This window comes from Lepidochelys kempii, chromosome 17, assembly GCF_965140285.1.
Source record: "Lepidochelys kempii isolate rLepKem1 chromosome 17, rLepKem1.hap1, whole genome shotgun sequence".
NCBI lineage: Eukaryota > Metazoa > Chordata > Testudines > Cheloniidae > Lepidochelys > Lepidochelys kempii.
In genome coordinates this window covers 20451240-20466362 of record NC_136396.1, presented here as the reverse complement: position 1 = coordinate 20466362, position 15123 = coordinate 20451240, and the positions used below count along the sequence as shown (strand labels likewise).

At 44.8% G+C, this 15123-nt stretch overlaps 1 protein-coding gene across 9 annotated transcripts in view; it reads right to left on the bottom strand.

The window, feature by feature from the left end:
- RFFL (ring finger and FYVE like domain containing E3 ubiquitin protein ligase) overlaps positions 1–15123 on the bottom strand; it is a 49297-nt gene that overhangs the window by 16862 nt on the left and 17312 nt on the right. For all 9 annotated transcript variants that reach the window (XM_073315555.1, XM_073315554.1, XM_073315561.2 and 6 more), the window contains one exon: positions 6376–6566. In XM_073315555.1, the coding sequence (XP_073171656.1) occupies positions 6376–6561 (186 nt within the window). In that variant the 5' untranslated portion in view covers positions 6562–6566. The remainder of the gene's footprint in view (positions 1–6375; positions 6567–15123) is intronic.

The following is a 15123-nucleotide window of genomic DNA, read 5'->3' as shown; positions in this document are numbered from 1 at the left end:
CTCCGGGCCCTGAGGTCACTGGCACAGGACAGCTGGGCCCAGCTCCGCAAGAGGCCCTAGATGACCCTCTCCCCCCCCCGTATCCTCCTCCTCCTCCTCACCCGACGAGGCGGTGGCAGGCACTACAGTCTCGGGTCCCCCTCCTATAGACCTCCATGCCCACCAAGACCTCTTGCATAGGGTGGTGCGGAACATAAACTTGCAAGCGGAGGAGGTGGTAGAGGTGGAGGACCTGGTGGTGGATATTCTCTCAGCAGAAGCTCCATCAAGGGTAGCCCTACCCCTTATTCGGACTATCCAATCCACCACCAGAACAATCTGGCAAACACCTGCATCCATCCCACTGACTGCTAAGGGAGAGGAGCGCAAATACTTTGTCCCCTCAAAGGGGTACAATTATTTGTTCGCCCACCCACAGCCTTGTTTGCTAGTGGTAGCGTCAGTGAATGAGAAAGAATGGCAAGGCCAGCAGGCCCCAGCTCTCAAATCAAAGGACGCCAGGCACCTTGATCTGTTTGGGCACAAAGTTTATTCTGCGGGGGGTCTTCAGCTCAGGATCACTAATCAGCAGGCTGAGCCATTACTATTTTAACTCCTGGAACTCCATGCTGAAATTTAAGCAGTTATTACCTCCTGAGTCCAGAGAAGAGTTTGGGGCCTTGATCAATGAGGGCAAAATAGTGGCACGAACCTTGTTGCAGGCCTTGCTGGATGCTGCAGATTCTGCCGCATGCACTTTGTCCTCAGGGATAGCGATGAGGCATATCTCCTGGGTGCAAGCTTCCTACCTGCCACTGGAGCTTCAGCAAACACTGCAGGACCTCCCCTTTGATGGAGGGGGCCTGTTTTCGGACAAAACCAATTCCAGGCTACAAACGCTTAAGGACTCAAGGGCAATAATGAAGTCCCTGGGCATGCACACACCGGCTACCCAGCGGAAGCCCTTCAAACCGCAGCAGCCACAACAATAACGCTCCAACTCCCTCCTCGACCGAGGCAGGATTTGTATAGGAGACAGGGGAGTAATGGCAGGAGGAAGCCCTCCAACCCCCGTCTGCGCAAGGTCAGGGCCAGTCTGAACCATCCTCAGGCTCAAAACAGGCCTTAAGAAGGGACGCTCAAGAACGATATACCGGACCTCATTCAGGATCCTACCCCACCCTTCTTGAATCGTTTATCCCATTTCCACCATGCCTGGGCCCGCATAACCACAGACCACTGGATCCTCCACATGGTGGAAGCAGGATGCTCTCTCCAATTTTGTTCCTCCCCACCGTCCTTCCCTGTCCCTCTTCAGGGACCCTTCTCACAAGCAACTCCTTATTCAGGAGGTTCAGATGCTCCTCGCCAAGGGGGTGATCGAGGAGGTCCCGAGGGAGCTAAGGGGCAGAGGGTTTTACTCCCATTATTTCCTAATCCCCAAGGCAAAGGGAGGGCTTCGACCCATTCTGGACCTGCGCAGACTCAACAAGTTCTTGGTAAAGCTGAAGTTCTGCATGGTCTCCTTGGGCACCATCATACCTTCCCTGGATCCTGGAGACTGGTACGCCGCCCTCGACATGAAAGATGTGTATTTCCACATAGCGATTCATCTGGCGCACAGATACTTCCTCCACTTTGTGGTCAACCGCGAACATCATCAGTTCACAGCCCTTCCCTTTGGTCTCCTTCGTCGGCAGCAGGTGCAGGTATACCCTTACCTCGACGACTAGCTTATCCGTGGGAGCACCAGAGAACAGGTGCACTCCTACCTCTGCTTGGTTATAGACACATTTCGTCGGTTAGGCCTCTTGTCGCAAAATCGACACTAGAACTGACCCAGAGAATAGAATTCATCAGGGCGGTTCTAGACCCGTGCAGGCACAAGCCCTCCTTCCAGATGCTCATTTCCAGGCCATTGTGGCCCTCGTCCGGAGCCTTCAGAGCTTCCCAGCCTCGTTGGCAAGAAGTTGCTTGAGTCTTCTCGGCCACATGGCTTCATGCACGTATGTAACCAAGCACACCAGACTTCAACTCCGCCCATTATAGGCCTGGCTGATATCAGTCTATCGCCCAGGTTGGGACACCGTCCCAGAGCGGGTCCTGACCTCCCTCCTCTGGTGGCTAGATCCCCAGGCGGTATGTGAAGGAGTTCCTTTTCACAGCCCGCAGCCCTCCTTATCCCTTGTCATGGATGCGTCAGCCCTGGGATGGGGCACCCACCTCGAGGACATTCAGACACAGGGATATGGCCCTGGTCCGCACTCTCCCTTCATATCAACGTCCCGGAGCTGATGGCGGTGCTCCTTGCCTGTCAAGCCTTCTTGGAGTGGCTGCAGGGTCGTTGTGTGCCGGTCCTCACAGACAACACCACAGCCATGTTCTACATAAACAAGCAAGGAGGGGCCCGCTCCTCCCCCCTCTGTCAGGAGGCCGTTTGACTGTGGGAATTCTGTATAGCCCACTCCATTCACCTGGTGGCGTCCTTTCTACCTGGGCTCCAGAACACGCTGGTGGACCACCTGAGCAGGTCCTTCCACTCCCATGAGTGGTCACTCCACCCCAATGTCATCCACCCAATCTTCCGAAGGTGCGGGTTTCCCCAGGACAACCTGTTCGCCTCCCGCAGCAATCAGAAATGCCTGGCGTTCTGCTCCCTCCAGGGCCACTCCCCGGGCTCTTTCACAAACGCCTTCCTACTCCCATGGACGAGCCGATTGTTTCACGCCTTTCCCCCATTCCCCCTTGTGCACAGGGTCCTGCTCAAGGTTCGCAGGGACAGGGCGCAAGTGATTCTGGAGGCTCCGGCGTGGCCAAGGCAGCACTGGTACCCTGTGCTATTGGAGCTCTCTGTGGACACTCCAGTCCCATTGCCTCCTCTTCCCGACCTGATTACTCCGGGTCACGGTCGCCTCTGCCATCCCGACCTGTGAACACTCCACCTCATAGTATGGATGCTGCGTGGCTGAACCCTTCAGAACGTCTCTGTTCGGAACCTGTACAGCAAGTACTGATGGGCAGCAGGAAGCCCTCCACTCAGGCTACGCATACGGCTAAGTGGAAGCAGTTTTCATGCTGGTGCACTCAGCGCAACACGCCCCCTCTCCAGGTGTCCGTGCCTCTCATTGTGGAGTATCTCCTGGACCCAAAGCAGCAGGGCCTGGCAGCATCGTCTGTCAGAGTTCACCTTGCGGCCATCTCGGCTTTTCACCCGGTGCGAATGGCCGCTCGATCTTCGCCAATCCCATGGTTGGCAGGTTCCTCAAGGGCCTGAACCATCTCTTTCCACAAGTTTGACAGCCAGTCCCCACATAGGACCTTAACCTGGTCCTCTCCAGACTCATGGGGCCCCCGTTTGAGCCACTGGCCACCTGCTCCCTCCTCTACCTCTTCTGGAAAACGGCTTTCCTGGTTGCTATCATGTCGGCGCAGCGTGTTTCTGAGCTGAGAGCCCTTACCTCGGAACAATCTTACATAATCTTCCATAAAGATAAGGTGCAGCTTCAGCCTCACCCGGCCTTTCTTCCCCAGGTTGTATCAGACTTCCATATCAGCCAGGACATTTTTCTTCCGGTTTTTTATCCAAAACCGCATTTCAGTCACCAGGAACAGCAGCTGCACTCCCCCAATGTTCGTAGAGCCCTTGCTTTCTACATTGAGCATTCGAAGCAGTTCCAGAACACGACCCAGCTCTTCGTTGCAGTGGCGGACCGGATAAAAGGCCTCCCAGTCTCCTTTCAGTGGATCTCTTCGTGGACCACGTCCTTCATCCACGCTTGCTACGATCTGACCAGCGTACCAACCCCGCCCCTCACTGCTCACTCCACAAGGGCCCAGGCTTCGGCGGCGGCATTCCTGGCCCAGGTGCCAATCCAGGAGATCTGCAGAGCCACGACTTGGTCCTCGGTACACACTTTTGCTTCACGCTACGCCATCATCCGGCACGCCAGAGATGACGCAGCGTTTGGTAGAGCAGTCCTACAATCCACACATTGCTTCAATCCGACCCCACTGCCTAGGTAAGGCTTGGGAGTCACCTAATTGGAATGGATATGAGCAAGCACTGGAAGAAGAAAAAACAGTTACTCACCTTTGTAACTGTTGTTCTTTGAGATGTGTTGCTCATATCCATTCCAAACCCTCCCCCCCTTCCCCTCTGTCGGAGTAGCCAGCAAGAATCAAATGAGGGGGCGCTGGGGTATATATCAAGCGCCATGAAGGCGCCACTCCAGGGGGCTCCACAGCCAACCCACCGGGTGTTGCTAGGGTAAAATATTCTCCGACGGCCGTGCACACGGTGCGCACACACCTAATTGGAATGGATACGAGCAACACATCTCGAAGAACAACAGTTACAAAGGTGAGTAACTGGTTTTTTTCTGTGATCCTGTTGCAGCAGAATCAGATTCTAATATATCCTTTAATTCATTTCCCTGATGGTGGCCTGAAGTCATATCACCTTAGACCAGACAACATTAATGACATCTTGGTAAACAAATGAGTAAAATATTATCTTCACGACACTACATACACTTGTTGGTTTTATTTAGAAGCACAAATCTGAATAAATTATGGAGCAAATGGGTAGTCCAAAGTCTCACTGTGGAGAATAAGTAACTCAAGAAGTGTGAATCAGTAAACAATTCTACCTTCAGTGAACTGGCCACCAACTCTGTGGGATGCTATTGATGGGGATTCAAGTAGTAGGCCATCAATTTCAGGATGGATTCTATTAAAATACACATTTAAAAAAATCAGGGTTCCATTGTTCGTGGATTAGATTTTTGCAAAGAGATAAAGTCTTTATTACCACCAATAATGTACCACCCTTGGAACTATGGCTGCCTATCTCATTCATATCTTTCACTGTGCTGACAAAAATTACCTATTCCTCACCTTTTATTCCCTGTTGTGGAAAAGAGTCAAAGTTTGATTCTCAATAATTCTTTTGCCATGTATTCTGTAGAGAGAGATGCTCTCTTACTGGGGACATATTTAGAGGATGCCTAGTGTAGTGGTATAAAGTACTATACACAGATAAACTGCCTACTTTCAGAACAGAGTTCTGAGTACACATATATGCCTGAACCCTGCTTACGAAAAAAATTTATTTCCAAAATTTTAATCCTTAGAATAGTTTCTTAAGCAATGTAAGATTCTCATAATATAACAATACCAAAACCAGACATATCCATGTTGTCTCTACGGGCAGACAGGTAAAGCAGCTTTATCAAGAGTTATCTTCTCCCAGACACATGTGAGCATCCAAACATGGCTAAAAATGCAAAGTCAAATTCGATGAATTTCCCAGTCCAAAATTTCCAATGCCTGAAAAGGGGTAAAGCCAAAACAAATATGACTCCTTAGCAGTTGCCGAGCTGATTGTAGGTTTTATAGCTCTTTTTGAAGACTATGTCATGAAGCAGTACCTTAAAATAGAGTTTTTTAAAAGTTTAATTTATCCAGGTCAAATGCCTCCATTCTTTATTCATCACCCTAACTCTGAGAACATGGTACAGATCAAATACTGGCTGTGTCATGGAGTGTGGATTCTAACCAGCTCCTAAAGACTTTCAGGAAGCACTCTAGGAACTTCCCCATTTAAATCATTTCCCTGGCCAGAGGCTGCTGATTAATTTTGAATCTTGTGACACCAATAGTTTTGGCAGCTGCAATGCACAAGGATCTAGTACACAAAACGGGATAACAAGTAAAACAAAACAAAAAAAGAAGTGCAGAAATTCAGGGATGAACACTAAACTGGCAATTCACTCCCTATAAACAGTGATGGCTTTTTAGCTGAGGACTAAATGTTTTAAAGAGTTTTAAAGAGTCAATTTGAAAATAACTTAGTTATGATTTCAGGTACTACACCTGCCTAATTGTTGTGGTTTTGCAATGGCATTTTCCAGTTTTTAAAACGTTTTCTCTTCTCCCCTATTACTGTGTAAAGGCCCACAAGACGACCAGGAAAAACAGACTACAACATGAATTGCTGTCAAATGCCTGAACAATCTACAAATAAGCTCAGTAACCCTAGGTGGTCATTGCAATAACAGTAGGTAACATATTTTTAAAGTGGTATCCCTTTAACTGATTATAAGTAGCTTGCTGTCCTTTAATAAAGCATCCAGTACAGCCATGACTACTGTGCGCTAACAAGAACTGTTGGTTATTTTCATTTGTGCCAGCTAATTGTGAAAGCAACTAGGAAATAAAGAAGCAAGGCAAGTTGTCTTCTGCTATACATTATGTCCCTAAATCAAGGGCCTCCTTTGGTTGTGTGTTTTGCAGGCTCTTGAAAGTGACTCTGTAAATAAATGATCTGGGAGTCAGATTGTGTATGTCAGTCAAACCAAATGGGTGCCCAAATCAGTGGCTAAATTCACCCCTTACCTTCCTGGAGGAATTTTCAAAGTGCATCCCACATGCCTTGCAGTTCTGTTCAGAACCTGTAGGAGAAGGATAGGAGCTGTAACCTGGGTTGGAATACGCCTGGGGTCTGGCACCCTGCTGCGGCCGCTGCTGCATCTCCTCAGGTTGTCCATCCAGACAAAACCAGTTACAACAGGTTGCCCACATAATAACTAAAAGGGTGAGAAAAAACACAAGTTAAATAACGTACTGGAAGCCACATATTTGCTACCAAAGTGAGGGCCGGGCACGAACTGAAATGTTTATGCTTCCTTCACTAACTAAGCTACTTGACAGCAAGTAGCAAGGGGACTAGATCTTTTCTCTTACCAACTGCAGGCGTAGGCCAAAAACGTACATATCTGCAACACACAACATGCTCTAAACCCTTAATGAAAATGCACGGGCAGAGTTTCAGAATGGACTTTACTGACATTTTTCGGAGACTCTCGTTAGGGCAGGAGGAAGACTATGTTTAAATTCCACTCTGTTGTGCATGGGCATTGTTCAGAACTCTATGATCGCAGAACAGTCATTTGTATTACACTATGGAGCTACAACCGAGTGAGGCAGTTTTCAGTTACTTTGCAGTAGGGAGTAAGGGAAAGGTTAGAGGCACTGGTGAATTTCTCCCTCAGAAAGATATTAGAGACTCGTGTTCTCTCTCACATGGTGCTTGTGTAAGATTAACAGCGAGACCCTAGCTGGTTTTTCTCGACAGCCTGGCTCCACATATAAAGCTACAGCTGCAGGCCTGTAAACAGACAAGAACAGGCAGTGTCGGTGCCCATGAACTCAGCTGGACTCAGCTGAAATGGAAACAGACAGCTACCCTAATTTGCGTCCTGCACTCAGTAAGCTTCCAGACAGTGAATCAGTGTTAACCTCTGCTAACTTATTTAGAAACACAGTTGAATACAGGGGAGCTAACTGATAAGAAATTATGAATGTCTCTACGTATCTATTTGCTTGGGCCCTGGTGGTAAGAGATATACCCCTAGAATCATAGAATATCAGGGTTGGAAGGGACCTCAGGAGATCATCTAGTCCAACCCCCTGCTCAAAGCAGGACCAATCCCCAATTTTTGCCCTAGATCCCTAAATGGCCCCCTCAAGGATTGAACTCACAACCCTGGGTTTAGCAGGCCAATGCTCAAACTACTTAGCTATCCCTCCCCCCACCTAGACTCCTTGAGGAAACAGTGTGGAAACAGAGGGGGAGAGCAAAGAGAGGAGGGGGAATGCTTCCTCTCAGTATTTTTGGAGCAAAACCATTTCTGCAATAACATTTCCATACTTATTTGTAATCTACTAAGCACATAGGCCTGAAAACATTCCTCTGGGCACTCAGACCATATGCTAGGTGTCATCAGTCACTAGCATAAGGAATACACTCTGCTTCCCACCCTGTATTTGCTGCATTCATGTTATAGTTAACAGACAGATACTTTTACGCTTCTTTTAAATCTTTCAGCCTATTCTGTCCAGAGGCAGCAGAACCAGGAAAGCAGGGGGCAGAGCGGGGGGCTAACACCCCCACAATGGAAATACTGGGGGGCTCAGGTATACTTCTGCCCAATATCTGGTGGAGGCAAGCACGGAAGCTGGAGGAGAGATCAGAGCAGATTAGGCCAACCGCCAAGGAGCAGGTAGGATTGCTCTCCTCTCCACGCCTTCCAGCCACCACAGGTCCTGGCATAGGCACCTGGCCTGAGGGAGGGGCAGGAGCACACGTGTCAGCCACTGGGATCAGGGACAAGGAGGCATCACTGTGCCAGCTGCCAACGGAAAGAGGGAACACATGGCATTGGGCACCAAGGAATGGCAGTAGGAACTGCCAGGACACCCCTTCCCAGCTGCTCCCTGCCAACTCTCAGTAGCTCCCCTCGCAGCCACTCCACACCCCTGATTCACAGCAAGCTTCCCCCCTGAAATCTCCCAGATTCTGTCAACATTGGTATCTGCCAGTTCAATTTTCCTCGATTTTCCAAACCCCTGGAGTCAACCTTTTTTCTTAGCTAGGCTGTTTGTGCATGTTCCCTACATAACATTTTATGACATGATTAAACCATACTTTGGAAATTGGTGAATCAATACAAGCTCTGAGGAGTGTTTGGCATGAGGTGCTAACATAGTATTTGAATGTTTTATACAATCAGCCCTGTTGGGCTGATGTACTTAAACAAGGAGGCTTTTGAAGTTTGGTGCAGTTCCAATAATCTGCAGATTTACTGGACTCTTTAATCCTTTCAAAGTGTAGGTGAATTTGGTCTATCAAAGTTACCACTGTCGCTATAGTGGACACATGCCTGAGCATGACAACATAAGCTTGCAGGTTCAGCAAATTTTAATGTTCAAATAGAAAACAAGAGTCTTGATGATACAGGAGAAACAGTTCATACAGTGTGTCATGCTGTGAATTATACACTTAGAGCAGCAATTAGACGTCTCACCTTAGATGAAAAAGCAAATGTATGCGATTTTTAAATTTTCAGGTTAACTGAATTAGTCTCTTATGCTTATGTCTACATACATCACCTCGTGCTGACAGCCTGTTCTTTCTAACTTCCACGGAAATAATCTATTTGTGTAGGTGCACAGACTTTACTTCTATACCATTTGAAGCTGTTCTGAAATATGCTGAGGGGGCTAGTCTGCTTTATTTTTGCCCAGACGTTTTTAAATAGGAATGTACCATGGGAAACGGAGGGTGGGGGCGGTATATCCCATATAACAAATATTTGGGGATAACTACCATACTGAAAAATAACCTGGTCATTTAGGCTAATAAACAATACAGACTGGTTTACAACTGTATGTGTAAAACCTGGTGCCAGAAGGTTTTTAACCTTACACAGTTTTTATGTCAAATTATAAACAAGTTTAATGACCAACAAAAAGCAGGACAAATGGTTATTGACATGGTGTAAGGTCTGAGGTCCCAGTATGTTAGTGGAGGAGCTGTAGTTAGTCCAGCATTCTATATTATATGTTCATGGTACTTGTTCCAAAGTAAGAAAACACACCTCGTGTTCAAGGAATACAGTCTAACAAAAGCAGTCCATAGTACAAAGTCATAATACAGAAGGTATTTAGCTTCATCATGTGTATTAGCCTTAAATTGAAACCACAGTATCCAGTGGTAATGGCTATAAATGCACAGACTATAAATAAAATACACATCAGAACTTACCTATGCTTTTTTCTGAACTCTAATTTCAGAGCATTACATTTCTGTTAGAAGTTATGTATTTTGGAAATTCAACATTTTTGCAATTTTGCTATTTTATGGAATGACTCAGCTGTTTTGAGAGTCTTAATTTGATCCTACGGTTTACAGACCCAAGATATGAACCCTGTGAACACTGAAAGAAGCATTCATAGCCTCCACAAGAGATTAAAAAACTACATCCACATTAAGCCCATAAGGACTCCTGTGAACTTGAGGCCACCCACAGTAGCAGCATATACAAATGTCTACGGTTTGTCCTGATTTATTTTTCTTAAAAAGATAGGCCAACTCACTCAAACTTTGCACCAGTTCAGATATTGCAAAGAAGGAATGAGCAAACCAGAAGAAACAAAGACTGAGCTCAATGTTATTAAGCCTACATTCTGTTCTAGCATTATCAGAAGGTTGACAATAAGACTCGGATGTGGTTTCAGAAGATCCTTAAACCTGCTTAGCTGATAAAGTCTGAAAGAATAGCTTCTATATATGAAAAAGTTAACAGTTACTTTAGTTCATTGAACTGTAAGGTTCTTAAGAAGCTGCTTCCCAGGTTTAAGAGAAATGAGTAAGAGTAAATGACAGCCATTAATGTAACACCACAAATAGTGATAATTGGTTATGGGTTTCCATCAACCCATAAGATTATAAGAAAGCACAAAAGTTTAATTTTGCTGCTAATTTACCACAAGAAACAGAATTTGCTGCAATTAGGGAGATGCACAAATACCCTAGTAGTAGCGACCCAAGAGTATGATAAGCAAGAAAAATTCTTGTGTTAAAGAAAGAGAGGGGCTGCCCTCAAAGGAGGCAGGTTGGGAGGGAAGAGATTTCTCTTTCCTGCAAAGGACATCAAAGAACAAAACTATCAGCAAAAATGCAGTATTTGAAAATCATCTTCAGGAACCTGCCTGTCAAACTCCAAGGGGAGAAGAGATGAGACTACAGTAACTCCTCACTTAAAATTGTCCCGGTTAACGTTGTTTCGTTGCTGATCAATTAGAGAACATGCTCGTTTAAAGTTGCGCAATGCTCCCTTATAACGTTGTTTGGCAGCCGTCTGCTTTGTCCACTGCTTGCAGAAAGAGCAGCCCGTTGCAGCGAGCTGGTGGTGGCTTGGCACCAGGGTGGACCAGCAGCCCCCCATCAGCTCCCCACTCCCTTAAGTTCCCTGTGCGGCAGCTACCTCGGCAGTTCAGCTGTCCCTCCCACCATTGCCATGTGCTGCTCCTGCCTTCTGCCTTGGAGCTGCTCCTTGCTTGCTGTGGGGGGGTGGGGAGGGTGTCAGTGTACTAAAAGGGGCAATGCGCACCCCTCTCTCACACACACACGGTGTGTCTCTGTCATGCTGTCTCCCCTCCCTCCACTTGTGCTGCCTTGTAGAGTGTGAGGCTACATTAACGTGTTAACCCTTGAGTGCTCAGCTAGTTCGTCATTTAACACTAAGGCATTCCCGGGGAAATATCCCACCCTCTGACTTCACCACCTCAACCAAGCTTCACAATCATCATCACTGTGTACAGTATTAAATGGTTTGTTTAAAACTTATACTGTGTGTGTATGTATATATACAGAGAGAGAGAGACTGTTTGCTTTATATAAATTAAATAAAATAAAATTTAGTCTTTTGTCTGGTGAAAAAAATTCCCTGGAACCTAACCCCTTTTTACATTCATTCTTATGGGGAAATTGGATTCACTTAACATCGTTTCACTTAAAGTCACATTTTTCAGGAACATAACTACAACGTTAAGAGAGGAGTTACTCTATATTAAAACGGCTTCTGAAGCTTTAGCAGGCCAGATGTAAACCCCAGCAAATAGTACGGAGCTGCCAGAGTACTGATGCTCTTAGCTGATTCTTACGCAATTCTGGATGCCACATTTTAGAAAAGATGCGGATAAACTGGTCCAAGCCCAGAGGAGAGCAACAAAAACAACATGACCTGTGAGAAAAGGTTAAAAAAACTGGGTATGTTGAGTCTTGAGAAAAGAAGACTGAAGGCTGATAACAGTCTCCAAATATATTAAGGACTGTTATAAAAAGGACAGCAATCACCTGTTCTCCATGTCCACTGAACGTAGGGCAAGAAGTAATGGGCTTAATCTGTGGCAAGGGACATTTCGGTTAGATAGTAGGAAAAGTTTTCTAACTCTAAGAGTAGTTAAACTCCGGAATAAGCTTCCAAGGGAGGTTGTGGAATCCTCATCGTTGGAGATTTTTTTAAGAACGGGTTGGACAAAACCTGTCAGGGATGGTTTAGATTTACTTGGTCTTGCCTCAGCATAGGGGGCTGATCTTGATGACCTCTTGAGATCTCTTCCAGCCCTACATTTCTGTGATTCTATGATGCTCCCATAGACATTGTTCAAAGTAGATCTGCTTCACATTAAGGTTTCCATTTTAGTAGATTATGTGGTTCAGAATTCAGATCAATACCCTTACCATGTGCAGAAAACTCATAAGGTTATACTCAGTTAATTTTAGCTAGCAGAAGTGGATATTTTAGCAGCGGTTTTAGAATATAGGGTCAGTAGTATGTAACCTCTTGGTAGCTGGCCAAGAAATGCTTTTATCTTGCCTTTGCCTGCCAAGACATCTCAAGTCACTTAGTTTCTAAACATTAGTGTGATAATGAATATTCTTTGCAAAGAAAAATGAATGAACCTTCAGTTTTGATTTATAAATTGAAACGACAACAGCAGCTCTGAGCAGGAAGTTCAAGAGAAAAGGAACAAATTGACTAGGACAGTAGGTACAGTATCTTGCCACTCAATATGAAATCAACCTGTTTTTCCAATGGTCAGAATGATGGATTTTTCTATAAACTTTAATATTCCAGACTGTACTCTGGCATGGAACAGAGTAAACCCATAGCATGAAAGTTTTCATTAACACGCTAACAAAAACCGCTCCAAAAGAGGGTATGCTCTCAGACAGAAAGAGAGATAGGTAAAGATTCCAAGATGTTAAACTTAATCTTCTGGACAAATTAGTTTTATGCACAATATTTGTACATATCCAATTTAAATCACTCACAACTTAGACAGGTTTCAGAGTAGCAGCCGTGTTAGTCTGTATTCGCAAAAAGAAAAGGAGGACTTGTGGCACCTCAGAGACTAACCAATTTATTTGAGCATAAGCTTTCGTGAGCTACAGCTCACTTCATCGGATGCTGTAGCTCACAAAAGCTTATGCTCAAATAAATTGGTTAGTCTCTAAGGTGCCACAAGTACTCCTTTTCTTTTCACAACTTAGACAAATTCAAAGAGTTCTTATGAAAAAGGTGAAAAAAATCTTTGAAATACAGACATAAAAATTAGAAGAAAATGAAAGACTGTTTATGTGGCAAAAAGGAATAAATGAAGCTAGTCAAACATGCTGCAACCTTGAAATAGGGATAAATACCAGAGAGGAAGAGGAATTATTTAAGCTCAGTACCAATGTGAACACAAGAACAAATGGATATAAACTGGCCATCAGGAAGTTTAGACTTGAAATTAGACGAAGGTTTCTAACCATCAGAGGAGTGAAGTTCTGGAACAGCCTTCCAAGGGAAGCAGTGGGGGCAAAAGACCTATCTGGCTTCAAGATTAAACTCGATAAGTTTATGGAGGAGAAGGTATAATGGGATAACATGATTTTGGCAATTAATTGATCTTTAACTATTCATGGTAAATAGGCCCAATGGCCTGTGATGGAATGTTAGATGGGGGTGGGATCTGAGTTACTACAGAGCATTCTTTCCTGGGTATCTGGCTGGTGAATCTTGCCCACATGCCCAGGGTTCAGCTGATCACCACATTTGGGGTCAGGAAGGAATTTCCCTCCTGGGCAGTTTGGAAGAGGCCCTGGGGGTTTTTCACCTTCCTCTGCAGCATGGGGCACGGGTCACTTGCTGGAGGATTCTCTGCACCTTGAAGTCTTTAAACCACAATTTGAGGAATTCAATAGCTCAGACATAGGTGAGAGGTTTATTGCAGGAGTCGGTGGGTGAGATTCGGTGGCCTGCGTTGTGCAGGAGGTCAGACTAGATGATCATAATGGTCCTGTCTGATCTTAATATCTATGAATCTATGAAAAAAATGTAAATCTATTTGTACTGGTGTTTGGACTAAGGAATAAAGTAATATATAACTTGCTAATGAAGACAACACCACCTAGCCTCGCCAAACCACAGTGAACTAGAAAAAAAGGAAAGAATGGAAGTAAAGAACATTTGCCCTTGCTGAGACATTGACAAACAGACCAGCTGGCAGCAGAATAGTTCAAAGATAAGGTTCAGGTTTCATCTTGATTATTTTGTGTGTATGGTAACTAAACTTAGAATCCAGTTACCTATGCTTTTTCATAGATTTCCAGGCCAGAAGCTACCATTATAACCTCCTGCCTGACCTTCTGCATAACACAAACAGAACTTAATTCAATGATTCCTGCATGAAGCTCAACCAACTTCTTGTTGAACTAACATATACTTTTTACGGAGACATCCAATTTTGACTCCAAGTGATGGAGAATTTACCAGATCCATTGGTAATCTGTTCAGTCATTAATTGCCCTCTCTGTTCAAAATATGCATCTTACTTCCAGTTTAAATTTTGCTGATTTTTACTTCTAGCCATTAGATCTTATCTGTTTTGTCTATCACTTTTAAAAGCCCCACAGTAGCAGGTATCTTCTCTCTGAGCTTGTCTAAACTTACAAGTTTTGCTGATACAGATATACGCCTGAGCAGCAGTACAAAAGTAAGGAAAGAAAAGCATTGGTTAAAGGACAAAGAGTACATGGAGTTGGCATAAAGAATATAGTATTTTTAAATTTCAAAACATGTCCAAGCTTAGCTCCCATTAAGTTCTCCGTACAAAGAAGAATGCGGAGATCGCTTTCAGATAACTGCACCACATGAGAAACAGTCATCAGGTTTCCAGCTGAGTAACTGGCAAAACTTGTGACATATCTTTGGCAAATATTACTTCAGCAATGGACTAAAGTTTACACAGTACAATGACTCAGAGCTGATAATAAAATCAGAGTGCAAAGTCTACTCAGTGATTTCTGCTTTACATAATACACAATACAGCAAATAGCCCTTCATGTATCCTGTACATTAATTTTCACCCCAATTTTAGTATTGCAGTGTTGGATTGTAACACCAGGTAAGCCTTATTCCCTCACTGTGATGTTGTTGTGTGGCCATAGGGGTGGTGGGGTGCTTTTGCAAACAGATTGCTAACAGTTAAGTTTCAGCTGTGATTACTTAAAATACTGTTAGGTTTTCAACTGTCAGATGAAGCATTGTTTTATCAATTCATTTTCACATCTAGTTTATCAGATGACGGCTTGACTGAATTTATGTTGTTCACTTGGTGCATGTAAATTCACTCAATTCTTCAGAAATGTCAAAATTAAAAAAATCGGGGAGGGGGAAAACCCAGGTTTGCCTTACTAACAGAACTCTTTCCTAGGAATTTGAACTTCTGTAAACCGCAGCTCAAATGACC